Below are 26,797 nucleotides of genomic sequence, written 5' to 3' on the forward strand. Positions count from 1 at the left end.
GATTGCACTGAAAGGGACGGCTAGAATCCTGAAAAGATCTCTTGGTTGGACTCACTAAAATAGGGGTAAATGTCAGACATCTGGTTGGATGTCCCATCCCCTAGAAGAAAAAGTTTAAGAAAAATGAAAAAAAAAGAGAAAAACACTACCTGCCTCTTAAAGGAGAAGGTAATGCTTGGAAGGATGGTATGACAACTGAACAGATAGTACACTAATCTACCCCTCCCCCACAAAAGAAGGGCAGAAGTAATGCCTGGGAAGATGGTCTCATGACAATAAAACAGATACTACCCCTTATCCTAAAACACACACCAGGAAGTAATTTGGCGGATGGTATGATGATAGGAGATACTACACTACTTCGCCGATTTTTTTTTTTTCTTTTCATTGAAATCGCTTCAGACAAAGCATAAAGCCACTATATGCAAGGAGCAAAAAAAGAACGAAATATGATTGTTGCAATGTCTTGAAAGGGTCAAGGCTACAAGTTAGGAGGAAAACAGTCAGCAGAAAGAGTTCTATAAGTTTGGTGTACTTGAGCATTGAAAGCTAATAGTAATCATAGTTTTGGTTTCAAACAGATACTAAATCTCCATTATTGATAGAAAGCTAAATCTCCATATGAATCGATATTGCTTCATCGATTTTTTTAATTAATTATTTGAAGCTTTGTATGCCGATGAGTGTCAATTTGAGTTATATATCTTTTATTTAGCAAGCAACTAGCCTGGGTGCCCAGCGTTGCCCGGGTGTTTGGAGGTGTGTTGAGCAAAAAAATAAAATAAATAAAATAAAGTGGTAGTAGACAGGCTTGAACCCGTGCCACAAAGGAGGAAAAGAACGTGAAAAAAAAAAAAACATGTCTTCGCCATTGCATCCATCACCAAATCTGAAGTGACAAATGTTCTAAATTAAGGCTACTTAATTGAAAAGAGGGGATGACTTTTGAAAATATCGGCCGGAAAAAAGCGACCCCCTCCTTGTAGAAAAGTGCCCAGTTGAGGGTGAAGGAATTAATGTTTTTGGCCAATTTTTTGATATTTGTCGTCCGAAGGGTTGAGCTTCAAAACAATACTGATCTCATGAAAATCCGTTGCCTCTGTCAAAAGTTTTAGGCAGCCATACAAACCTACATACATACATTTAAACAGACAGCAAAATAAAAAAATTAGGCACAAGGTCACTCAAAATTTTGGGAAGAGAGGGTCTTTTGTCATCCTCATCACTATACCTTTGCGGTATTATGATGAATGAGAACTTTAGCTAGTAGACAAGCAAACACACTAGGGGATTTGTACTAGTTATGATTCCCAAATCAAAAAGTTTTTTTTTTGTTTGTTTTTTGCCCCCCCCCCCGACAAAAGGAGGGTGGACCTGCAAATTCACCCTTGTCTGTTCATCCGTTTGTCTGTCCGTACTTTTCTCAATAACTATGCCTTGGAATCTTTTAAAATTTTGCACAAATATTAAACATGATATGAGTAAAAAAGTAAACAAACAAATTTTCCGTTATTTCGAACACTTGTGACGTCACAATCGAGGTGGGCGCGCATCGATAAGACTTTCACCTCCTTTTCCTGTCGCGCACTACGGGTTCGAGCCTGCCTACTACTCCTAATTTTTTTTTTTTTTTTTTTTTTTTTTTTTTTTTTTTTGCTCAACCGACACCCTTACACACACCTCCACGCACCCGGGCAACGCCGGGCACCCAGGCTATAAATGGAAGACTTTAAATAAAATATTAAAGTGATCTAAAAAAAAAAAATAATATATCTGAACAACACCGGGTAGGTACACTAGGTAGTACTTTTTATTATTTTAGTTTTTTTTTTTTTTTTTTTTTTTTTTTTTTTTTTCAAACCCTAACTATGCCTTCTTTCGGCTGTAATGTTTATCTCCTCCCCTTCTTCTCGTCTTCGTCTCCCTTCCATCAACCTTCACATCTCTCCTTATTTCCTCTTCCCAACCATTCCACTACACACTCACTACTTAACCTTCCACCAATCATCTCCCACACTTGCAGCAGCCTACTCACTCCCCATACCCCTAACACATCCCTTCATTTTATCTGCCTCATTGGCTTGCCTTTCTCCCACTGCCATTTCCAACGTTTTTGTATATATAAGCTGACTCTGTTCAGTAATTTTTTTATTCTTGACAAAGTTTCATAACCAAATTGAAAGAATCATGATTCTGTGTTAAAATATCGCTTGTTTTATATCGTTTGTTCTTTACTTTTTTACCTTTCTTCTATCTGTACGCATGTGTGTGTGTGTGCATATATATATATATATATATATATATATATATATATATATATATATATTAATTTTATTTATACAAACATTAATGGCTACATATGTGCATACATGTTTCTGTAATCACCCACGTTGGGGGATTACGTCTTCAGGCCAAGAATTACCTTTAAGACGTAATCCCCCAACGTGGGTGATTACAGAAACATGTATGCACATATGTAGCCATTAATGTTTGTATAAATAAAATTAATATACCTGCTCTGTTCACTCATTGAGCACTATTTTGGTAGACACATGTTGTTTCATTGGATGTACTTCTAGGAAACTAAACTCTGCTGGCTATATATATATATATATATATATACTTTTTCACAAGTTTTGGTTTCGATTCAAACTGATGCACTGAAAGTCATATGAATATATTTTTGAAATCGCAATTTTTTAATATACTAGCGAGGGGTACCCGGCGTTGCCCGGGTGTTTGTAGGTGTGTGTGAAAAAAAAACCCAGGTGCCCGTGGAAAAAAAACGAAGCCTTTACGACGCGCAGTTGGAAAATAGTAAAGTGTGAAAAAAAACAGGTGCGCGTTTTTGATTGACGTGACGGCGATAGGTATTCAGCAGTTAGCATTTTGTGCGAGACAGTTTTTAATGAGGTCAATAAATCGGTTTGTTTGTTTTTAAAAACCCGCTCCCTCGTCTCGAAATGAAAGCTACCGTCTGATATGACGAAGAGTCGACATTGACCCAACGTTACTTAGCTCTCTAGAGACCACTGGCTCTGGGCCTGTGATTAGAGTCGAGTTTCGCTTTTTGTTTATACCGAAAACCCCGAATGTAACGCGCGCCGATGCGGGGGAAATGCCGAATAATTAACGTTTGAAAGTCAATAAAATTAAATAGGCAGGCGAGCTCCGTGGTTAACTGTGAGATATTACAATTTATAGATGATATAAAAAGTTTTAAGTTGTGAACCGAGCGAGCGCTTCTCTGAAAGAAGCCTTTTGTGGACATCGAGGAAAAGCGTACACACATACATACATACATTTTCGCTTTTATATTTATAGATAGAAGATAAAAATCGATAGAACATTAACTCTAGAATAATATATACGAAAACTGCAAGAATTAAAATATCATATTTAAGCATACTTTATTACCAGGCTATGCCGGGCGTCCCTGCTAGTTTAGATATATATATATATAATTCTTTTTTTTTTTTTATAGATAAATAGTTACCATCGGTGATACTCCTGGCCATATGTGTGCATGTGCAGAAAGGGTTCATTTATTCTATACTTATTATATAAAAGTACTTCTAGACTAGAAGATCCATATTGGCCCATAAGTTTCTGATTGTGATTTACAAAATAGTGGAAATGAGCCGTCGCCGAACAGTCAATACGTATTGATATTAAAGAAACAATGTTTTCATCCCCCCTCCCCACCTACAACTTAAGATTATAGGACTAATTAGCCCAGCCGACTATCGTTCTATGTTAAAAATGGCAAATGTATGAAAGTAGTACCCTCCTCAGTAATCTTTTAATTTTCATCTTTTTCTTTTTTTTTTTTTTTTTTTTTTTTTTTTCAATTATTTCAACAAATTATTATCGAATGGACACTAGTTTACCAGATTATCAAAAAAAAAAAAAAATTTATTTCAAGTAAATATTTAAATATTTGTAGGGGGTGGTCAGTTTCTAATGCAACGTCCTAGTTAAATCGATCACCTATTTTAGAACCACTTGACTTTTTTAGGCCAACTTTTGCAAATTTAGCCTTTTTTTAAAAGCAGTTTGTCCTTCAAAAAAAAAATTTTGACTAATTTTTTTTTTTTTTATTTGGCTTCAAATTTGCCTCATGGATACAGCTTTACAATGTGTCGGTCGGCACTAACCCTATTCGGGTTTAACTGGCTTCCTCCAAAGGAAGAAGTTTCATGGGAATATGAAATTCACAAGCAGTCACATGTATATCCCCGTTAGGGGAGATGATGACGTTATGTTTTTGCACCTTTTACAGGGAAATATCGACATCCTCCTACATACAGCACCTGGTATTCACAAATTGGTCACCCATTTTGGTAATAACCAGGATCACTGTTTACAATATGCTCAATCCAAAAGATTAATTGCACAGAACAGGTTGTGTTTATGTGGCCATGCCGTGTCCATCCAGAAATATTCGAAAGCAAAAATTGATAAACTTTGATGGAGATGCTGTAAATGTAAAAAAGACTTACTTTTAACAACTTGACTTTTAGGGTATTTGGGTCTGCATTTCGTATTGTTTTCACTGGTCGCCATATTTGTTTTCCCTTAAGTCTTTAGTTGGTTCTCTGGCACACATTCTTTAGATTGTAAATGTCGGGTGACACAACTTGAAGAATGCGTTTTAAAAAAAAAAAAAAAAAAAAAAATTTGTCCTGGCAAAACCTTTGTAAATGTCGGGTCACAAAACTTTAAGATCATAAATATGTATATAAAATAATTGGAAAAGGCGAAATTAAAAAAAAAAAAAAAAGGTTGAACTGCTTTAAAAAATGGCTGAATTCAGAATTTAGCCAAAAACATTGAGTGGTCATAAAATGGGTGATCAATTTACTAAAACGTTGTATTAGAAACTGAACACCTCCCACAAATATTTAAATGTTGACTTTAAAAAAAAAAAAAAAAAAAAGATTTCATAATCTGGTAGACTAGTGTTCATTCGATAATAAACCGCTGAAAAAATTGAAAAAAAAAAACGAAAAAAAAAATACAGATGGGGTTCTTTCATACTTGCACCTTAAAAATGTGTTTGATAATTTTCTTCATATCATTGTATGAATCAACTCCCTTTTTCTTTTCTTTTTTATTTTAGGAAGTCTTTTATCAATTTTTTTTTTTTTTTTGGGGGGGGGGGGCGCACATTTTTAACCCCAATCCTAACCGAAAGGATATATTTCTGTTATTTGTTATCATTTTAGTAGGGTGAGGTTGCCATTAGACTGTTTTAGAGGGGATAGAATACTTTAACATCGTCTGTCTTTTATATATATATATATATATATATATATATATATATATATATATATATAAAATTTTTTGCGTCTACTTCAACCATTTCCGGTTTATGCAGTAAATTTCAATAAGAAAATTCTTTCTGATATGGGTTCCCTCTTATAGAAGTACCTATATAAATATATGTGGAGGGTCTTTTTGTGCTTAAATGCATAGAAAGTTGAGTATTTCAGTGGAAATGGCCAAGCCGTCGCTGAACAGTCAATAAGTATTGAAATTAAATGAAACAAGGTTTTTATTTTCACCACCACCCGTCTCGACTAAAGGTTAGGTCAATCATCTCCCTCTCTTCCCAGTTGTGTTAAAAATGTGTTTAATAATTTTCTAGAAATTATTGTATAAATCAATATTATTTACTTTCCTTTTAAATTTTTTTTAGAGTTGGGTGCTAATAATGCCTTTAACACTAATCAAAAGAGTACGTTTATGTTTGAATTTGGTATAATTTTAAGGAGGGGCGGTATTTATTCGGGAGGGGTGCGGGTGCGGAGGTAGGATGCAATTAGTTTTTCAAGAAACTGACTACTTGCTGCAATCGATGTTGGTTGTTTGTTTTTGTTTTACGCCATATCAACCCTTTTCGGGTTATTTAATGCCAAATCCAGTGATTTTGAAGAACAGTTTTTTAATATTTTTTTTCAAGTCGGTTTCTATTTAATACATAGTTGGGACCCTAACAGGTACTACTACTCCGGGTCAGAGTGGACCTGGCAGTAATGGCAGTTAAGGGGTAGCTCCACACTCCCCAAAGCCCGCAACCTGGGGCCTCACCATCGGATATAGTTTAAGGTCATATCCAGGACCCCAACTGATGTTGAATTCATTTTGTTTTTGCAGTAATATGCTGTAATATCGTTTGCCTTTTTACATTTCTATTTTTGTGTCTTTCAAATTGTAAACTGTTCCAACCATTTCCAGTTTATGCAGTAGATTTCAATCAGAAACATTTGGCCCGATATGAGTTTCTTCCTATAGAAGTACCTACATAAATATATGTGGAGTTTTTTTTTTTTGTTTTTTTTTGTTTTGCTTAAGTATATGAAATTTGAGTATTTGTGAATGAGGAAAAAAAAGAGAAATGCTAATATTTGGTATTGCAAACAGAGAGAAGATCTTCCTTCTCTTCCAAAAATAAAATAAAAAAAAAAAACAATTTCATATTTTGCTCCCAAAGAGGCAAGATAAGATTCCTGAAAACCCAACAAGTAATTCAAGGGTAAAGGCCCTCCACTGTTAGTGGTCACTTGAAGAGCCAGTGGCAGTAGCGGTCATCTTCGTACTTAGACCATCATTTGCGCCAATTAAGTTTATCTGCAACAATAAAAAAAAAATGTTAAAAACACAAAGCTAATAATATTTATCGTTATTTCCATGATAGATGCTCAACTGAGCTTCAATCTATGGTTTACCCCCCTCCCTCCCCTCCCTCTCGTAAAACATTCACTGCAAACACTCGTCTACCTACAACTATCTGCAATTTCCCTTACTACCTATCAGTACCTTAAACTAAACAAAAATTCCATGAGCAAAGCTTTCTTACTAGTCTGGAACACAATACCGTGGGACTGCTTTCCAGCTGACTATAACAGTCATTTTCAAGTCCAATGTAAACAAGTTCTTGTAAAATCACATCCAATGCCAGTAGGCACAGGTTAAACGTGAATAAATTCCGATTGCAAGAGTTCTCGGTCAGCCATTGCAGCAACTGGCTCAGTTCCTGCCAGACCAGTTTCCTCTTCAATAATGGATTTCAGTGTTACACATGGACGTCCAACACTTGTTTTTGCATCTGGAGTCAAAAGTAGGAGCTTTTCTGCCGGTTCATCATGGCGACTAATAAGACCGGCAAGTGTTAGGCGTCTCTATCTCACAATATTGGAAACACAAGGCAGGGAACCATACAATAACTTGTTTGTTGCGTGACTTTTCCAGGATGTGTTGTAGGCTAGTTGATCTAACGCACCGTTGCTTTCATCGGATGAATCAGAAATTGACTGTATTGACCACTTCAAATACCTGGGAGGCTATTCTGAGAGCGAACATGATATGAATGTTAGGATCGCTCTAGCATAAAGTGCACTTCATTCTTTACAGAAACTATGGAAATCTCCAATCAAGAAAGAAACTAAAACCAAAGTCTTCAAAGCCTGCATAGAGTCGATCGTTCTGTACAGCTCAGAATCATGGACGCTAAGCGTATCACGCCGAAAACATCTCGATAGTAAATATACAAGAATGCTCCGGCTAGCCAGCTTCTTAAATAATCAATTTCTTTTCAATTTCCACCATCACATATCCTCAGTGTTGTTTCACCTGACAATCATTAATAATTATCCTCGAGTGGCCTCTAGGCCTTGATAAGCGATGAACTAAACTAATAATAAAACTAGATTTGCATCATCTGTGGATTATTCGCATTACTGTTCTCATCTTAAGTGTTAGTCACACACTGTTTCGGCCAATGCAACCTCCGGCCTTCTTCAAAAACTTGGCCTACCCATATACTGCTAGCAAATGAAACGAACAAATTAAGCCTAACCCCCAATAACCTACGTTATTCCATATGTTAAGAAAGCTCATATAATACAAAGCACATGAAAGAGATGGATTTAGTGTCAAGTATTAATAACTTAGGTCGTTCCAGATGAGAACAAATCCCATATAATGCTAGCAAATAAAAGGAACGGATTTAGCATGACACTGTGTCTAGCAAAACTCAAAGAACATCCCGTATAATGCTAGCAAATGAAACGATTTAGCAGGACACCGTATCTGATACGATAACCTACATCATTCCAGATGTAAATAAATCCAATATAATGTTAGCAAATGAAAGGAACAGATTTAGCATAGCACTTTATTTGACAGCACTCAAAGGACAGGCATACCTTTTCAAAATGTTAAAAAAAAAATTTAAAAAAAAAAAAAAAAAATGTATACTATTAAAATAGACTTGTTCCCAAAATTAACGTTTTTTTTTTTTCTTTTTATTCAAAAACAAAAAAGAAATTACATATTTATTTCATTCCAAAATGGTCTGTAGTCAAATATTACTTACCGACAATGTTCTGCTTACAGAGCGGACACGTTCGGTTCTTCACCAGCCATGGATCCACGCATTTGCAATGATAAGCATGGGAGCAAGGTAACACCCGTAGTTTCTGTAAAAAAAGACAATGAATATATAAAACATTTATGTCGTTTCTAGATTTTTGAGATGAGGATTGGTTATTTGTGTTATTCATCGGACTACTGTTCTCATCTTGAGTGTGATTTTCACAACGTTTCGGTCGATGTAACCTCCGACCTTCTTCAGGTGTATCTTGTTGAACTTGGGAATGTTTCTGTTGAGGACGGAATTTCGAGCGGAACCTTTTATTTACTTCACGGGGCTAGCGTGGTCTTGTTCTGTCAGCCATGACTGGATAGAGGTCCTAGGTAATTCCGAAATTGTATAAAAAAAAAAAAAAAAAAATGAAAAAAAGGTCCCGTGGGGCAGTGGTTAGAGTATTGGAGAAAATCAATTGTAAAAATGATATTCTCCTGAAGGTTCAGTCCTCAGTGTGGTTGACCGAAAAATACATTTGCGAATTACTTAGGACCTCTATCCAGTCATGGCTGACAGAACAAGAGCACGCTACCCCCGTGAAGTAAATAAAGGGTTACGCTCGAAATTCCGTCCAAATTCCCGAGTTCGACAGAAACATTCCCAAGTTCGACGGAGGTTATATCGACCGAAACGTGAAAATCACACTCCACATGAGAACAGATGACGAAAACAAATAAAACATTTAATTAGTAAATTACAATTAGCACCTCCACTCCCTTAAAGGTGAAAGGTGCCCCTGGGGGTTTTCTGTATTTTTAAAGCGCTATATAAGTTTTGTACTGTTAAAGTTATGTATGTATGTGTGTGTGAATGTATTACAAAAGATCATAGCAATGTCGATACCGTCAGTTTCAATGCCAAACAAAGGGGACTTATAGTTGGTTTATCCCAATAGCTCTACACACACACACACACACACACACACACACACACACACACACACACACACACACACTCTTCTACTACTATATAAAAGGAACTTTGTTTATCTGTGTGTGAGTTCGTTCCCTATGGACTCCTAAACAGCTGGGCCAATTTTTTTTTAAATTTCACACAAATGTACTTTATGTGCCTGGCAGTGTTCTCAGATAGGTTTTCTATCAGAATGGCTTTTTTTTTTTTTTTTTTTTTTTTTTTTTTAAAGTATTGATAATTGATAAAATCTGATGAAGGAAGGAACAGGCAAATTTGACTAAAGTTAACACCCTTATACAGCCTAACATCACAAGTGCATTTGAGAAGTTTTATTACCACACAACCCGGAACACGCGACATAAAAAATCAATAGTAGGTTCTTTGATTTGACAAAGGGGTGCATTCGAAATGTTTCAGTTTAGACCACAATTGCACGATGATACTTGACTTTTGCATTTTAAGCTTTAATTCAAGCCATTAGACATAAAAAAATAATTTTATAAAATCAACGAGAATAGGTTCTCTACAGTGCAATGTAGACTACAATATAGTGTGGACTAAGTCACTGCGGGAAGGCATGTGATGCTTCCAGCTGGTGCACCACGATGGGTCCCCAACTAGAGCACGCAATTTTTCAATTTAATTGAAAAATGGACAATTACATCGATTTCGATGACAGTAAAAATATGGGAATGCGAAATATTCGTTGGCCATCATTCAATCACGGGCAACGTTGGGTTTCCCTTCTAGGATATATGTATATATATGATGTGAAAAGGAAGCAGAAGACCGGAGGCTCGACGTTTCGCCCGAATTATGCAGTCTTCCGCTTCCTTTTTACATCATAACGTCGGATTATATCCATTTTAAAATTCATATATATATATATATATATATATATATATATAAGGAGCTCTGTATATGTGAGAGAGAGAGAGAGCGTTCCCTATGGACTCAGAAACGGCTGGGCTGAGTGTTTTGAAATTTCACACAAATGTAATTTGTGTATAGTAATGTTCTTAGATAGATTTTATATCGGAATGATAAGCATCAAAAGTCAACAATCAAAAAAAACAATCCGATCAAAGAAGGAGCAGTCCGATTTTGATTAAAGTTAACACTCCTATACAACCTAACATCGCGAATGCATTTTAGAAGTTTATCAGAAGTAGAAAGGTCAGGCATATAAAATCAACATTAGGTTCTTTGATAAGACAACGGCGCATTCTGTTTAGAGCGCAACTGAACCATGATACTTGACTTTTGCATTTAAAACTTTTATTCAAACCGTTATAAAATAAAGAAAGAATTTATAAAATCAACCACAGGTACTCTACCATGCAACGTAGACTACAATGTATTGTAGACAAAGTTATTGCCTGCAAGACCTGCAAAACTTCCTCCCAGTGCACCGTGGGGAGTCCCCAACTAGAGTAGGCAGTTAATCGATTGAAACCATTGAAAAATTAGCAATTTCACCGCTTTCGATGACAAGTGTTAGAAGCATAAAATCATTTCATCATCATTTAATCTGGGGCAACGTCGGGTGTCTCTGCTAGTATTACTTAACAAATACACGCTCGACCGGCGTTTTTTTACTATATCGGACATTTGAATTTTACACGTCACTAACATCTGAAGGAAAACGTGGTAGTAACGGGGGGGGGGGTCAGAACAACAGTAGGCAGTTTTGGGTGGAAAAAGGGGTTAAAAAAAAAAAAAAAAAAGTGACATCTTAGCCGATGTCTCCATCGCGCGACCGGAAGTCCTGAGCGTTGAAATTAAGCATAGTCAATCCAACCGAGACGATGACTTTGCGAAAACGTTGACGCAAAAACCGACCCCTCCTTGTAGAAAACTGGCCAGTTGAAGGTAATTGAATTAATGTTTTAGGCCAATTTTTCTATATTTGTCGTCCGAAGAATCAAGCTTCAAAATGATACTGATCTCGTGAAAATCCATCAAAAGCTTTAGGTAGACAGACATACATACATTTAAACAGACAGGTGTTGCCAAGGCTGCTGGAAAAATGGTGGGATCTTTCTATCGATCCAGTAAATATTTCACTGCTGATGCAATTCTCTATCTATATAAGAGCCAGGTACGTCCAAGGATGGAATACTGTTGCCACATCTGGGCAGGAGCTGCTAGAAAGGACTTGTCCTGCCTTGATAGAGTTCAAAATAGACTTCGTAGCCTCGTAGGAGATGTCCTTTTCTCTTCCTTGCAACCTCTTTCTCACAGAAGAGATGTTGCGAGTTTGTCTCTGATGTATCGTTATTTTCATGGAACTCGCCAAACTTTCACAAGAAACACTCGTCTAGCTGTAAACACTATCAATAATTCCCCCCACTCTTTATCTGTGCCTAAACCTAAACGTAGATTCCATGAACAAAGCTTCTTTCTTAGAACTGCACGCCTGTGGAATTGTCTTCCGTTTTCTTGCTTTCCGGCTGACTACAATATGGTTGTGTTCAAGTCTAACGTAAATAAGTTCTTGATGAGCCGTTCTATATAAGTTATTAAATTTACCAAATTTTCATTACTAATGATTACTATGTTGTCCAATTTCTACTGTACACTCTTTAACCCTTATCCTTGAGTGGCCTCTGGGCCTTTATAAGTGGTGATGCCTATGTAAAAAAAAAAAAAAAAAAGTGAGATTTATATTATAGATTAGCGGTGTTTCCCGGGTGTGTGGAGTTGTAAAAGAGAGAAAAAAAAAAGTTAGTAGTCGGGCAGGCTCGAACCCGTGACGCGAAGGCGGAAAAGAAAACAAAAGAAAACGTGACACACTACGAGGCCATAGGAAGTGAAAAGCGTTCAAATTTAGCGATGTCAATCAAAAAGTTGACTTGCTAAGTGAACACGCAGGAGCAGAAATAAACGTTCACTTTTATATGAAAAAGTCAAACAAACACGCGTCAGAATGGTAAAGTCGCTCAAATAAAAGATATAGATGTTTGCAAATCGTGGATATTACAATCTAGGGAGTATATGAAAAGTTCTAAAATATACTATCCCCCCCCCGCCCCCCCCCTGAGAACCCGCATAAAAAAAGACTTTGCAAAAACGTGCATGCCACTTTTGCCTTTTATATATATATATATATATATATATATATATAGATTACTGGCTTATTACTATTTTGTTAAAAAAAAAAATTTTTTAATTCAATTTCCCCCCCAAACAAGGCACAGTGCCACTTTGAAATAGGGGCCTACTATCAGGGACATAAGTTGCAGGGGTATTATGAAGGGAGATGAGCAGCAAGATGTCTGTTCACATTACATTTGAACTTCTGTATGTCAGTACAGTTGGGAAAGCAGAATCCCGGAAGGGAGTTCCAAAGTCTATCAGTTCTGTGGCATCTACTATTGAAGTAGAAGGCTTTCTTAAACCTAGGGATCTCTGCTGTGAAGGGGTGGGATTTTGCTGATTGTCAGTATTTATGTCGAGGGGGTACAAGTGCTTGTAGCTCTTCGGAGCATTCACCATTAAAATTCTTCTAGAACAGGCAGAGGGATGCAACATTTCATCGATGGGACAGAAGTTGAAGCTTAGATGACAGTTCAGGACCTATCAGGTTGGCGACTGTCTTTTGAACTCTGTCCAGGAGTGAGAGACTAGTAGCAGATGCACCATCCCAAATGTGACAACAATACTCCATAAATAGGCGAATGGTGGCCTTGTAGAGATACAGGATATTTTCAGGCATAAGTAAGTTTCTAGCATGGTAGAGAGAGCCTACCTTCTTCGCAGTGGCCTTGGCAATGCTTTCAATGTATCTGTTCCAACTCATGTTTCCTGTGAGGCTGAGGAGTTTAAAAGAAGTACTTTCGATTGTTTACCTTATGAACTACATTAATTCTTTGATTAATGATACCCAATTTGCTCGGAATCGATACTTATGGTAATTTTAAACTTATGAATTTTTAGTAGATGAGTAAATAAATCAAAATATTTTTTTTTTCATTTTTCTTTTTGTTCATTTTTTTGTTCATATTTTTTTTTGTTATTTTTTTTTTTAAATACCGTATGTCATCAATAATATTCACTATCGTGTAAGGGAACTGTTATAAAAATGCAATTTCCCCTGCCTCCATTTATTAAATTAGGACAAAACAGTTACTACAACTTGATCGGTAAATGTGTAGTTTAGCAGCGTAAATTATTTAACAGACAAAAAGTATAAAAACTATTTATTTTTATAAAGGCTGAAATAAAACCAGAAGAAATTTCATTTTTATTTTTTCATTTTTTATTAAAACATTCGAGGTCGTCATATTGCTTTTCAAATTTAGCCTTTCTTTGGTTTGACAGATTGGTCATTTTTAGACCAAATTTGACCTTTTTTACGCTCTTTCGTGACAATATATATATATAGCGGCAAAAAACGGTTCATGAAAGAGCTTAAAAAATAATATATAAAAATGAAATTTTGCTGGTTTCATTCCAGCTTTAGGGTCTAATAATGTGTTTTATATAGAAAAATGAATATTTCTTATAATTTTTTGTCTGTCAAATAATTTACGCCGTTAAACTACACAATTACCACTTGATCTTCGTTCGAACACTAAGTACAAAGACTCAAAACCATGAATCCAAGGTTGAAATATTTTCAAGGGAGATAACTTCGTAAAACATTTTACATAATTATCTCCCCTGAACCATCGCTATCAATTATTGCTTACACAAGGTGTATTTGTTCGATTAGATCAATGTAGTTTTTTTTTTTTTTTTCGTTCCCAGTGCCATTCTTTGGAAAATTGGATTTTTTTTTAACATTAAAACTAACTGGCGCTGTTTCACAATTTGTCATTGTTCTGAGGGAAACAAGTCTCTTTTACTAAGAAATTCGTTCATTTTTTCATCTCCTAATTTGGGACGTTAATAATGCTGTTAGTAAGTTTTCACGAGCGGTTTACAAAAACATGTTTTTTTGTTTTTTTTATGAGGGATATTCAATTATAGAACTTGTATAGTTGGTACTAGTGCACTTATTGATCCGTGCTGAAATAATAACGTTATTTCGAAAGCCGTTCTTAACATGGAGAGGAAGGGTGTTTTGTAGATATTCTGTACTTTAACTTCACAATTTAATAAAAACAGACGTCATAAAACTTTAATTAAACTTGAAAATACTATTTAAAAAATAGTGTGGATCAATAAGTTCATTAGCACCATATAGTTTTTTTAACAGATGCTCCTGCAGTTTAATAAACCGTTTTTCCGTAAGTAATTACAAGTTTGTGAAATATTAAACGGTATTAACCGAGCGGAAGAACCGTTTAATATTTCACATTATGTTTACATGGGGGTGGAGAGGGCGGCTATTTCCTTGTAGTCTCTGAGGTGAAGGGGTCTCATGATGGAAACGCCATTCTTTGACGAATTCACGGTAAAGATGACTTAAAAAGTGTGGTCCATCATTAGGTGTGTCAGAAATTTCGTGAAAAATAGTGAATAATTCCACCTCGTCTTTCCAAGCTTATAACTCCTCGAAAAATGTAATTCAAGCCCTAATTTTTTTTTCAATTAAAGGAGCAAGGACCAAGGTTTCCTTAACAAAAAACAAAACAAACGTGTTTTTCTTTTTAAAAAGGTTTTAAACTTCGGACTTTACAGGTAAATTTCTAAAAAAAAAAAAAAACACCACTTTTTTTTTGTTTTAAATTTGAATATATTATTTATTGACCTTTTCTCTTCAATTTGTGATATATAAAACTTTGGTGAGTAAATTAATTATTTACTTTTTAATAGACACTTGAAAATGGGGGAGGGGCGTGAATTAAAAAAAAACGTTTGTCTAAAATATTATATTCGGTTTATTGGAAAGAACATAAGATTTCACATTGACCCTGAAAATATCGTAAAAATAGAATCAACAGAAAAAATTTGATAGATTTTTAAAATTTAAAAATTGAAAAATATTGTTCGTAAAATTCATTACTGTTTTTTTTTTTTTTTTTTTAAATAAAACAAAATATTTCTATTACTTTTAAAACAACTTTTAATAGTTTATTTTGGAAGTATAATCCATAAAGAAAATAAACAACCCACTTTTAAAAGAGAAATTACGAGTTTTTTATATTTTATTCGCAGTTTCGTGTTAGGGGTGTCAAAAGTTCCTACAAAAATTCTGATACACCTAGTCCATTATCGCTGACTACCTTCATGAGTTACCTTTGTAAATCACAAAAACTACTCAAATGGAAACTAAAATTAAAGAATATGAGTCAAGTCCGATAACCATTAAAAATAAAGTTGTCGTGTTGTTTTCTTTAGGGTGATAATTTTATCGTTCCACTCTGTACATGCAGTGCTCAAGCACCTGACCACATGCCTGTAATACAAAATTTTGTATGTAATGACCAAAGAAATGGTTACCTGTTCTTGATGGAATTGATCCAGGCACACAGCACATGTATCTTGGTAATAATCTCCGGTTAACCCAGGATTCTGGTAAAGCTGGGTTCCTATCACAGTCAGGGCTTCATTGGCAAGTTGGTATGCTGCAAGCTGCAAAAAAAATAGCAAGATAGTTTTAAAAAATTACAATTCTTTCGTATATTTGCTACAGCACTGCAGTTAACCACTCCCCACCCTACAAAATATTCATCTTATTTTTACGAGCTGGAACGGTGAAGTTACAAACAAACAAACAAAGGAAAGAAATAAACAAAAATCCGGGTTGGCATTTCTTTTCTTTTTTTCTTCTCTTTTTAGGTCAGAATTAGAATATGGATTCTAGGCATAAGGTTTAATATTTAATACCTAGTAGATGATGCCCTTTTGTGAAATTTTAACCATAAGTATTAGACATTAATTTATAAATATTTAACAAATTTCAGGAATGCATACTGTGAGCACAAACTGACATTCGCTCATTTAAATATTTCAGATTTGCATTAAATCTTATCTTACAGACATTAAGACATCCATTAAGCAATATTCGCTGAATTTTACTTTCTTCATGAAACACCTTAAGCTTAAGCCTTAATTTTTTAGACGTTTTTTATTTAGAATGAAAATCATGTAATGGATTTAGATCAGAGTAGAATATGGATTCTCGGTCAGGGCTTTACATTGCGAGTGAAACAGTCGCATTTGCGAGTGATTTTTTTTTTTTTTTTTTTTTTCAAAGTGTCGACTAGAAATAATGAAACGTTTATCTTTTGCCGATTGTATTTCTTTTACTGACAATCTTCCAAAGCTCACGACTGAGTGAAAAATATCTTTTTAACTTTGTTCATTTTATATACAGGGTGACCCAAAAAAAAAACAGGGCCCCAACTCTAATTAGGCCCCGTTTCTTAGTGTTTTGTCCGAATAAAATGAAACTTTGGTCATAACTAATTTATTATATTCAAAACATCCCATCAAAACACTAGGGTCTTTGACCTTTTTTTCTCCGTTCTATAGCATATGTTCTAGATGGTCTCCATTTAGCTCCGTGCATTTTTTGAGGCGCAGCACGAAGTTGTCCATGACGTTATTACAGACCGAATTGGTAATGGCTCTCATCTCCTCCCTGATGGCTTCTTTGAGTTCCGTGATGGTTCTAGGTTTCCCTGCATAGACTCTGACCTTAAGATAGCCCCAAAGAAAAAAATCTGGGGGGGGGGGGCTTAGGTTCATCCAGTTCTGAATTCTGCTTTTGGATGGAGCCTTTTCACATTCGAACTGACGCATAAAACTGTCTTGGTTTTTTTTTTTTAAACGAGCCTGTCTTGTAGTAAAATTTAACACAGTGTATTCTTTGTCCCAGCTCCCACTGGGGTCTTGGTGTACTCACGGTCGTTGATTCTGCCATGTCCGGTAAAATAAGGGCAATCGGTGAATAAATAATGGAGATATCACATAAAGTGTACATGCGGCCCGTTTTTATTTGGGGGGGGGGGTAAAAAAAAAGAAAGTTAAATTATTTAATAATAAAAGTTTAACAAAACAATATACTTTTTTTTTTCTTTTTTTTTTTAACAAAGGCTGTTTAAAAAACATCTGAAAAAATTAGAATGTTTATACGTTCAAGTATCAACATAAAATTTGTTGCATATTTAGAATTACACTTACGAAAAAAAAATCAGAAAAATCTTTATAATGTACATACTAATCAGAGAATGAAGATGTCATATTCCAAAAATCATGTGGGTTTGGCTAGTAACTTTTCTATTTGGCTAATAAACGAAAATATTTAGTTGTCAAAGGTCAACTAAAGATAAATTTGTTCGTAGAGCCCTGTAGGTATAAGGTTTAATATCTGCTTAATCGTTATTAGTCACGTGCAAGTGACTTTATAAGTCGGTTCGTCCGTAATGCTTCTGTGCTTGGCCTTTTTGGTTAAGATCAAAAGTCTGTTGTTAATAGATGCTATTCTTAGCTTTTTAAGCTTTTCTTGGCCTCCCACACACACATAAATACAAATTTAAAGGGGTAACCATGATAAAAGATGCTGGCCGAGAGAAAAATCATTTAAAATTTCCAATAGAAGAGATGGATCAACCAACCTCACCATCCCCTTCTTTTTGAGTTGGCCTTGTGCCTAGGTCTTTTGTTCATTTTCCCTATTGTATTTTTCCTGTGAATAAAAATTTAATATCTCAAAGTGTAGTATCTGTTCCGGCAGATACTGCAAGCAAAGACCATATGTGGGGGCAACCACACATATAAGACCTTGGTCAATGTAGGGGCAACGTAGGGGCAACCATTCATCATGTATTTATTTAATGCATTTTAATTACATATGCGTAAAAATGGTCTCTAACACTTAGTCCCACGCGAGCCGTTTTTAAGGTCAGAAGAACTCTACTCGAAAACGAATAGCCTATGCAAGAATATAGAAGAGCTAGGACCACCTTTCTTTCTACTATAGAAGACAGAAGAACTTTATTTAAGTAGTATACTTAATATATGCAATCACCGTACGCTTGCTTGTATGTAAGTGTCCTCCATGATACCCATACCATACCAAACCACTGCACGTGGCTCATAATTTGACTGGCACTATATTTTTAACTGCAATATACATAATCCCAGCTGTGATACTAGGGCTAATTTTCTGAATAGATGCAACACTCTGCGCCTGACCTTAATGACTACAATTCCAAATCCCAACGAATTAGCTGTCCCTATAACTGGGAGGGAAAAACCTAATAGCTAGCTACGAAATCCTATACATTTTACCTCCAAGACGATTGCGTTTGTCTTACATGCATGCATAAAAAAAAAAAAAAAAAAAAAAAAAAAAATTTCCTCCCTTCTTCAGACTAAACCTTACCTGTAACTCAAAAATCCTAATGGAAATCCATCTGTAAATAAATAACCCCTCTTCTCTTGAACGCTAACAATCTACTCCTTCCAACCTATCCACCACTAAACTCCCACATTGCTCCGCATCTGTAGTTGAATCGCTAACTTCCAGCCCCTAATCCCTCACATGCAAACTGTTTTAATAACCATCACTAAACATCTATACATTTCTACCTCTAAGGCATGCATTACAGCTCATTCCTATCCAGTAAGGGACTTAATAGCCTATGCACACAAAGGCAGGTACTTAACAGTTAAAGTACCCAGAAACAAAGCGATATGCACTACACAACTGTCTCGAGTTTTGCAATGATTAATTACGTTATTGAAACGACACTCCTTGTTATGCAAAACGCCCCATGACTCTTACTAAAAAATACCTACAACTCCAACTCTATTCGCACCTACTGAAAACCTGCCCATATATATCTATTCACCTAATTACGCATGACTCAATACTTGCTGTCTTATCCATGCTATATTGCACTTACATCTTAACCCTCCTATCATCTAAAATAGCTCGGGCACAACTCGTAGCTCAATTCTTAATACCTACTCATACTGTAACACTATACTAGACCTAAGCTAACATTAATAAAATAAAAAAAAAGGGTACGACTAAAATCACATTATCTCCTCCCTAACAAGCCCTCTTACAAACATAGACGCTTACACTGCATGAACTTCACCCACCCCCTTTATCCATTAACAAGTAAATAGCATGTCCCTAAATCACTTTGAGGAGTGTAACTAATCAGTAGATATAATCCCCCACAAACTAACCCAGTAACACTAACAACGCGGGGTCGCAGAAATACCTGGATTAGAACCTAGGCGCGGAGAAAACCCTCTCAGGGCTGACGGACCCAGTAGGTCTTCCCAGATCATCCGTCTAGGAGAAGGAAAACTCTGAAACTAAACCAAAGGGGAGAGAGGCCTCTTCAGTCTTGGATGACAACCTTCCTAGAGCTGGTGACTCAAACAAATTCACCGGTTTGCAAACCTAAATTGCTTAAGGAGTAGATAGGCTCTGTCTATCGCCCGGCTTCCATACTCCTTCTTTGCCTATTAGTCAAGCGCAGAGACACTATCTCAGTGATTCGACAGAAACACCCAGCGGTAGATCTTGTTTCCTGGCTAGGGCAATGAACGCCGTTCTTCCCCATTCCCAGCATGCCCCACCCCTAAAACTGAACATTTGGGAGTGCTTGAGTATAAGATATGCCTGAGCGGTTAGATTGGGTTGACCTTCTTCTAAAGGGTTGAGGGTACCGGATTGACAGTTCCTGGCTGCTGTTCCCGACTGGTAGTACAGGGGCCTTAACTCTTTGGTAGCGCTTAGAGCGGCTGCTCCATCAACAGTTGAATAATATCGGGTTGTTTGCAGTGCCATGACGCGCATGGAAAGGGACCCTGCACTCATCCCCGGTGGGCTTTCCTGAGGCCACAATCCTAATTGGAGAAAGGTCAGCTGATGGTCTACTTGTGATGCATGTCTGAAGCTCCGCATAACCTCTTGTTTAGCTCCCCCTTACCGAAACTCTTAAAAAAAATATGACGACAGTACAATTTAAAAATAAGCTTAAACCAGGATTAGGGACAAACAAATTCAACTTGCCTCCTCCCTTGAGGCTCTCGTTCACAAATATCCGTGGGCTTAGAACTAACTTAGCTGATGTTGAAGCATTTCTCTTAACAAATACCCCGGATATCTTAGCACTAAGTGAGACTAACCTACACTCCTCCATTCCCTCTAACCACTTTAACATGCCTGGATATCTCCCACTCTGCCGTAAGGACTCTGACAGACATATGCACGGACTTGGAGTTTACATTCGTAATACCCTTCCCTTGACTAGAGAAACAAACCTAGAAACAGATGATCAAGCCTTTATGTGCTTTAGACTAAACGTGCAACACAGTATTAGCTACTATTATTTTCTCTACCGCTCTCCCTCGACTCAGGACTGCTCCATAATAAACAAAGTATCTGACAGCATAGACACGGCACTGTCCCTCGACACTAGCGCACAAATACATGTGTTTGGTGACTTTAATGTCCACCACAAAAACTGGCTTGGATTCTCTACTCACACAGATGCAGCGGGCAGCACAACCCATAGCTTCGCTATATCTCACTCCCTATCACAAATTGTTACGTTTCCAACCCGTTTCCCTGACCAGGAAGAACAACACGCATCACTTCTAGATCTGTTTTTGACCACAGTTCCCGATGACTGCATAGCGAAGGCCCACAGCCCACTCGGGAACGCTGATCATGCAGTGATAATGGTTGAAATCGCCCTAAACTCTAGACCCAAAACTGAAGAGCCAGTGCTCAAAACAACGAGATATTATAATAAGGCTGACTGGGAAGCCATCAGGGAACTAATTAGAGATGCTCCATGGAAAAATATTTTCTCTCTCCCTGCTGAACAGTGTGCAAACGAGACCACTGACTGGTTCAAAACTGCAATCGAAGCGCATGTTCCCATGCGGAAATTTTATAGTAAGCCCCACTCTCCCCAATGGTTTACGTCGACTTGTGCAACTGCCATTACTCAAAAGCAGCATACATACCGTAGGTTTAACCGACATAAGTCCAGTTCAAACAGACTGAAGTATATAGAAGCTAGAAATAACGTTAAGAAAGAAATAGCGACAGCTAAGAGAGAATTTACGGAAACCACTAAAAAGCGCATCGAAGCACAAAAACTAGGAACTCGAGACTTCTGGAAAATCTACAACAGTGTAGTAAATAATGGGCAATCAACAATTCCCCCACTAACCAACAATCACGAGGTTGTCTCCTCAGCAACCGACAAGGCTAACATGCTTGCCAGTCGGTTTGCCTCAAACTCCACACTGGACCCTTCCAACCACCCCCTACCTGACTTTCCTATGCGGACAGACGCCACACTAGACGATCTGAAAACCACCCCTACTCAGGTGCATGCTATCATAAAAAACCTTGACACCTCAAAAGCATGTGGACCAGATCTTATCCCAGCTGTGCTATTAAAAAAGTGCTCAGCCGAAGTAGCTCCAGTTCTTTCCAAACTCTACAACAAATGTCTTAATGAAGCTTGCTTTCCGGGCTGTTGGAAAACTGCTTCTGTTGTACCAGTATTCAAGAATTCTGGCGAAAGGACAGACCCATCAAATTATCGCCCCATTAGCCTCCTCCCACTTTTTGCCAAAATATTTGAGACCATAATTAACCATGCTCTAGTCCATCATCTTACAGATGCTAAACTACTGACTGACAAACAATATGGATTTAGACAAGCCCGTTCCACAGCAGACATCCTCACCGTGATCTCTGAACGTATATACCAATCACTGGACAAAGCGGGGGAAGGCAGAGCGGTAGCTCTAGATATATCTAAGGCTTTTGACAGGGTATGGCATGAGGGTCTCCTCAGTAAAATCAGATCATACGGTATCACTGGTAGAATACTTAACATAATTAAATCCTTCTTAGATAAGAGAAAAATCCAGGTAGTCCTCGACGGTCGCACATCTAAACAATATGATATAAATGCGGGAGTGCCCCAGGGTTCTATCCTTAGACCTCTATTGTTCCTGATATTCATAAATGACCTCCCCGACAACATTGCCTCTGAGATGGGTATATATGCTGATGACACTACACTCTATGGCAGACACGACAGGAAGACGAATGAACACATTTCTAAAGAAATGGCAGAAACACTAGAGGAAGACCTCCAATCTGTAGTGGAATGGGGACAAAAGTGGTTGGTCGCGTTCAATGCTGCCAAGACTAAACTAGTTTCATTCAATAATTACAAGAAACCCTCTCTACCACCAATAGCAATGGCCAACGACTCTTTATCTGAGAGTCCATCTTTCAAACTCCTTGGCCTAACGTTCACAGGAAACATGAGTTGGAACAATTACATTGAAGGCATTGCCAGGGCCGCTGCAAGAAAGGTAGGCTCTCTCTACCGTGCCAGAAAACTACTAACACCCGAAAGTATCCTGTACCTCTATAAGGCCACCATTCGCCCATGTATGGAGTATTGCTGCCACATCTGGGCTGGTGCATCTGCTACTAGTCTCTCGCTCCTTGACAAGGTTCAAAAGAGAGTCGCAAATCTGATAGGCCCTGAACTGGCATCTAAGCTTCAGCCTCTGTCCCATCGACGAAATGTTGCATCCCTCTGCCTGTTCTACAAGTATTTTAGTGGTGAATGCTCTGATGAACTGCAATCACTTGTGCCCCCACGACGCGAGCACCCTCGACAAACCCGACAGGCTACTAGATCCCACCCCCACACTGTAGAGGTCCCTAGATGTAAAAGATCTTTTTACTCCAATAGTTTCTTCCCCAGAACCGCAAGACTCTGGAATTCCATTCCAGGTCCCTGCTTCCCCAACAGTACTGACGTGCAGAAGTTCAAGTGTAACGTGAACCGACACCTTGCTGCCCAAATCCCTACATAGTACCCCAGTAGTTGTTGCCCCTGATAGTAGCCCCCTACACCAAAGTGGCAATTTGCCTTGTTTGGGGTGAAAATGTAATAAAAAAAAAAAAAAATACCAATTGTCACTATCCAGTTCCCCTACTCCCCGGGGAGCTGGTCCCCATTTACCCTTCACTCCTCACATTAAAAATCGGCCGTGTGCCTAATTTGCTCGGTGGGGGAGCAAATAAATACCTTTTTCTTGGCCTTTTGACCAAGATCAAAGTGTAGTATCTTTTTTTACTATATGCTGTACTTATGTTTGTAACTTTGTGATATAAAGTGGGGGATCACTTTTCTGTATTAATTTAATGTAAAATGATCACTCACTTTACAACCAGTCAGTCTCAGTCATTCTCCAGATCATTCAAGTTGTTTTTGAAGGATTCCAGTTGTTTTTTTAAGCATTCAAGTCATTCTTAAGGTCATTCAATTCATCCTTAAGTTCATTAAAGTCATTTACTTTTTATTTAAGTCATTTCAGCCCATTTTTCGGTCATTTTATTTTATCTTTAAGAATTGCATGTCAATCCTACATTCATGCATTCATTCATTACACGAGAGCACGCGACTAATGGTTATCGGCCTTGTTTTCATGGTAAGTGCTCGTCTGAGCTCCAATCTATGCCCCCCCCCCGCCCCTTTGCCAAACTTTCACAAAAAACATAGTTCCGGGAATGCTTGGTTTCCATCAAAACAAATACTGAGTGTAAACATAACGCGTTTACTGTGTGTGATATTGTAACGTTGCAGTTACAAACAAAAGAAAGAAATAAAAATGTGGGTCAGCTTTGTTTTTTGTTTTTTTTGTTTATTTTTTTTTTTTACCAAAACGTTGTCATTACTATTACTCTCCCATATTACACCACTTTAGTCTCCTGCCATCGTCTACCTCGCCTGGCGTACACTTTTCTTCCCCGACCCCACGCCGGCTGTAGGCTGCCATTTCTCACCTTCAGCTTTACAACTTCATTTTCTTCAAATTCATAAAGAAGTTGGCCAGCATGGCGAACCCCAACTTGATGTGCACCATCTCTAGGCGGGGCAGTTTATAAAGAGACGCACCAAATGTAACCTTGGTAAATGGTGTGCATCATCCATAGGTCGGAGATTATCATCATGTCTGGTTTGGTCATAATCGATCCATTGCTGTGTGCTGTTAGAGAGTTGTACACACACACGAACGCTACTACTTTATATATAAGGCTTCCTTCAGTCTTGACAAACTGTGTGTGATATTGTAACGTTGCAGTTACAAAGGAAAGAAATAAAAATCTGAGTCAGCATTTTTTCTTTTTTTTTTTTATAACAGAAGAACTTATTACCATTACTCTCCCGTCTTGTCACTTAAAGTCTCTTGCTGCCACATGTCCATCTAGCCTGGTGCACGTTTCTCCTTCCAACTGCATGCCAGCCCATTCTCGTCCTCAATTTAACACGTTCATTTTCTTCAGCACGCACTTTGCTTCTCTCTGACCATGTGGTGTCTTTTTCTCTTTCTTGTCGCGCCAACTCGCACACACTTCCTAATTTGCATATCTGCTTTTTTCGACTATTGCTGCTGCTAATCTTTTCACAAGCCAGCCATCCTTTGCTGCTGATGATATTTGTCCACGCACTCATATGCACTACGTTGAAATAGTCGGAATATTAATTACATAAATAACAAGCCGAGCATGTGGGGTCCCCCTCCACAAGTGAATAAATCCGTTCTAGCAAAAATTTACTTTCACTATGACTAATGTTTGCGCAAAATTTCAAAAATATTCAGGGCATTGCTATTGAGAAAAGTGCAAACAAACAAACGATTTGGGGGCAATTTTACCTCTATAATGGCTCTTAAGGTGGGCAAACAGATTTATCCCGGAAAATCCGTTCTGGCAAAAATTTACTTTCACCATGACTAATGTTTGTGCAAAATTTCAAATAATTCAATATGTGGTTATTGAGAAAAGTTTATACATATGAAGAGGCGAACTGAACCCAAAATAATAATAATAAAAAATGTAATCTAATATATAAAAATCAAACTGTATGTGTGTATGTTTGTATGCCTCACAAAAACTTTCAATGACGACGGATCCTCATGAGATCTGTATCGTTTTAAAGCACCGTCCTTCGGACAACAAATATTGAAAAATTGGCCAAAAACATTAATTCCTTCTCTCTAAACTCGACCGTTTTTTACAAGGAGGGGTCGCTTTTTGACGGACATTTTAGCAAGTCATCGTCACCGTTAGATTGACTTCGCTTCATTTTGACGTTCGCGACTTCCGGTTTTGCCTGCATCAGCAAAAAGACGTCACGTTTTTTATTCACCTTCTTTTCCTCCTTCGCGTTACGGGTTCGAGCCTGCCTGCCTGCCTGCCTACTACAACTATTTTTTTCTCTCCACCCAAACTGTCTACTGTTGTTTTGATACCCCCCCCTCGCTATTACAATTTTTTTTAACACCTCCCCCCCCCCTCCACACACACACACACACCCCAGAGTTCCTTACTCGACCCAGACAACGGCAGGTAACTCCGCTACGATACTACTTTTATTTATTTATTTTTTTTTTTTAACACCTTTTAATTCCATCACCTGCACCATCACCCCACCCCTGGGGTTCCTTACTACATCACCTCGACACACCCAGGCAACGCCAGGGAACCCTTGCTAGTAAAATAATAAAAAAATATATGCATATACTTAAGTTTAAAAAGTGAGATCAAACTGGGTGAGTGTTTAGGAGAGATGGAGAGCATTTGTGTGATATGTACATGTTACATAAAAACTGGTAAAGATTTGAAAAGAAAAAAAAGTTGAACTCATATTTACTCACATCCATCTCCGGATCACAGCTTCCTCGGCGCGTCTTGATCACAAACACGATCATCACCGTCAACAAGCCGCAGTAGAAAAAATTCCAGAAGTTCCCAGGGTCGGCCTAGAAAAGAGAATTACCCAATTAAAACGTGAGGAGTCAGTTGAGACAGAGGAATGTATGGTCGTCTATTTTTAGAGAGACAAATGAAGGTGAGAGGTTACATCGGCTGAAACGTCGTGAGAATAATATCCAAGATTAGAATGGCTGTGCGAATGATTTAAATAATACAGACATGTTCCCCTATTCCTCCATCTTGAGATTGAGTTAAATAATTTTCTGCAAAAGAATAAGTGAATTTGGTTTGAAAAATAAAGTTAATTCACTGAATTAACTTTATTTCTTGTTTTCGAGAAAGTTTTTTTTTTTACAACTATTCGGGGGGGGGGGCTTTTTTTTTTTTTTTCTTTTTTTTTTTTTTTTTTTTTCAACCCTAACCTTTTTGTTTGGCATTCGCATGTTTATTGTCGTCTGCCTTTTCATTTTTTTTTTTTTTTTTCAATAAATTTTTCTTTTAAAATCGTACTAAACTGTTTCGGCCATGTCCGGCTTGTTCCGTAAATGACATAGCATCGATGAGCACTGCTCTGGAGAAGCACCATAAATTCTTACAGCCAAACTTAAAAAAAAAAAAAAAAAAAAAAAAATTGTTGCTACGAAATTTGAATCAAACTGACTTTTGTCGAACTAAACCGAAAAAAAGAAAAAAAAACTTAAATTACGGTTAAAAAAACAAAACAAAAAAAAAACGTTCAGTCCAAATTCCCGGGATCGTCCTAAAAA

At 37.3% G+C, this 26,797-nt stretch overlaps 1 protein-coding gene across 1 annotated transcript in view; it reads right to left on the reverse strand.

The window, feature by feature from the left end:
- Positions 1-4,964: 4,964 nt before the first annotated feature.
- LOC145269260 (RING finger protein 215-like) overlaps positions 4,965-26,797 on the reverse strand; it is a 121,142-nt gene continuing 99,309 nt past the window's right edge. The window contains exons 7-10 of the mRNA XM_080124883.1: positions 25,973-26,077; positions 15,737-15,868; positions 8,381-8,483; positions 4,965-6,633 (exon numbers count right to left, since the gene is read on the reverse strand). Coding sequence (XP_079981009.1) covers positions 6,611-6,633; positions 8,381-8,483; positions 15,737-15,868; positions 25,973-26,077 — 363 coding nt within the window. The 3' untranslated portion in view covers positions 4,965-6,610. The remainder of the gene's footprint in view (positions 6,634-8,380; positions 8,484-15,736; positions 15,869-25,972; positions 26,078-26,797) is intronic.

The sequence above is a fragment of the Euprymna scolopes genome, chromosome 45, assembly GCF_053919585.1.
Source record: "Euprymna scolopes isolate OS-2025 chromosome 45, ASM5391958v1, whole genome shotgun sequence".
NCBI classification, from domain to species: domain Eukaryota; kingdom Metazoa; phylum Mollusca; class Cephalopoda; order Sepiida; family Sepiolidae; genus Euprymna; species Euprymna scolopes.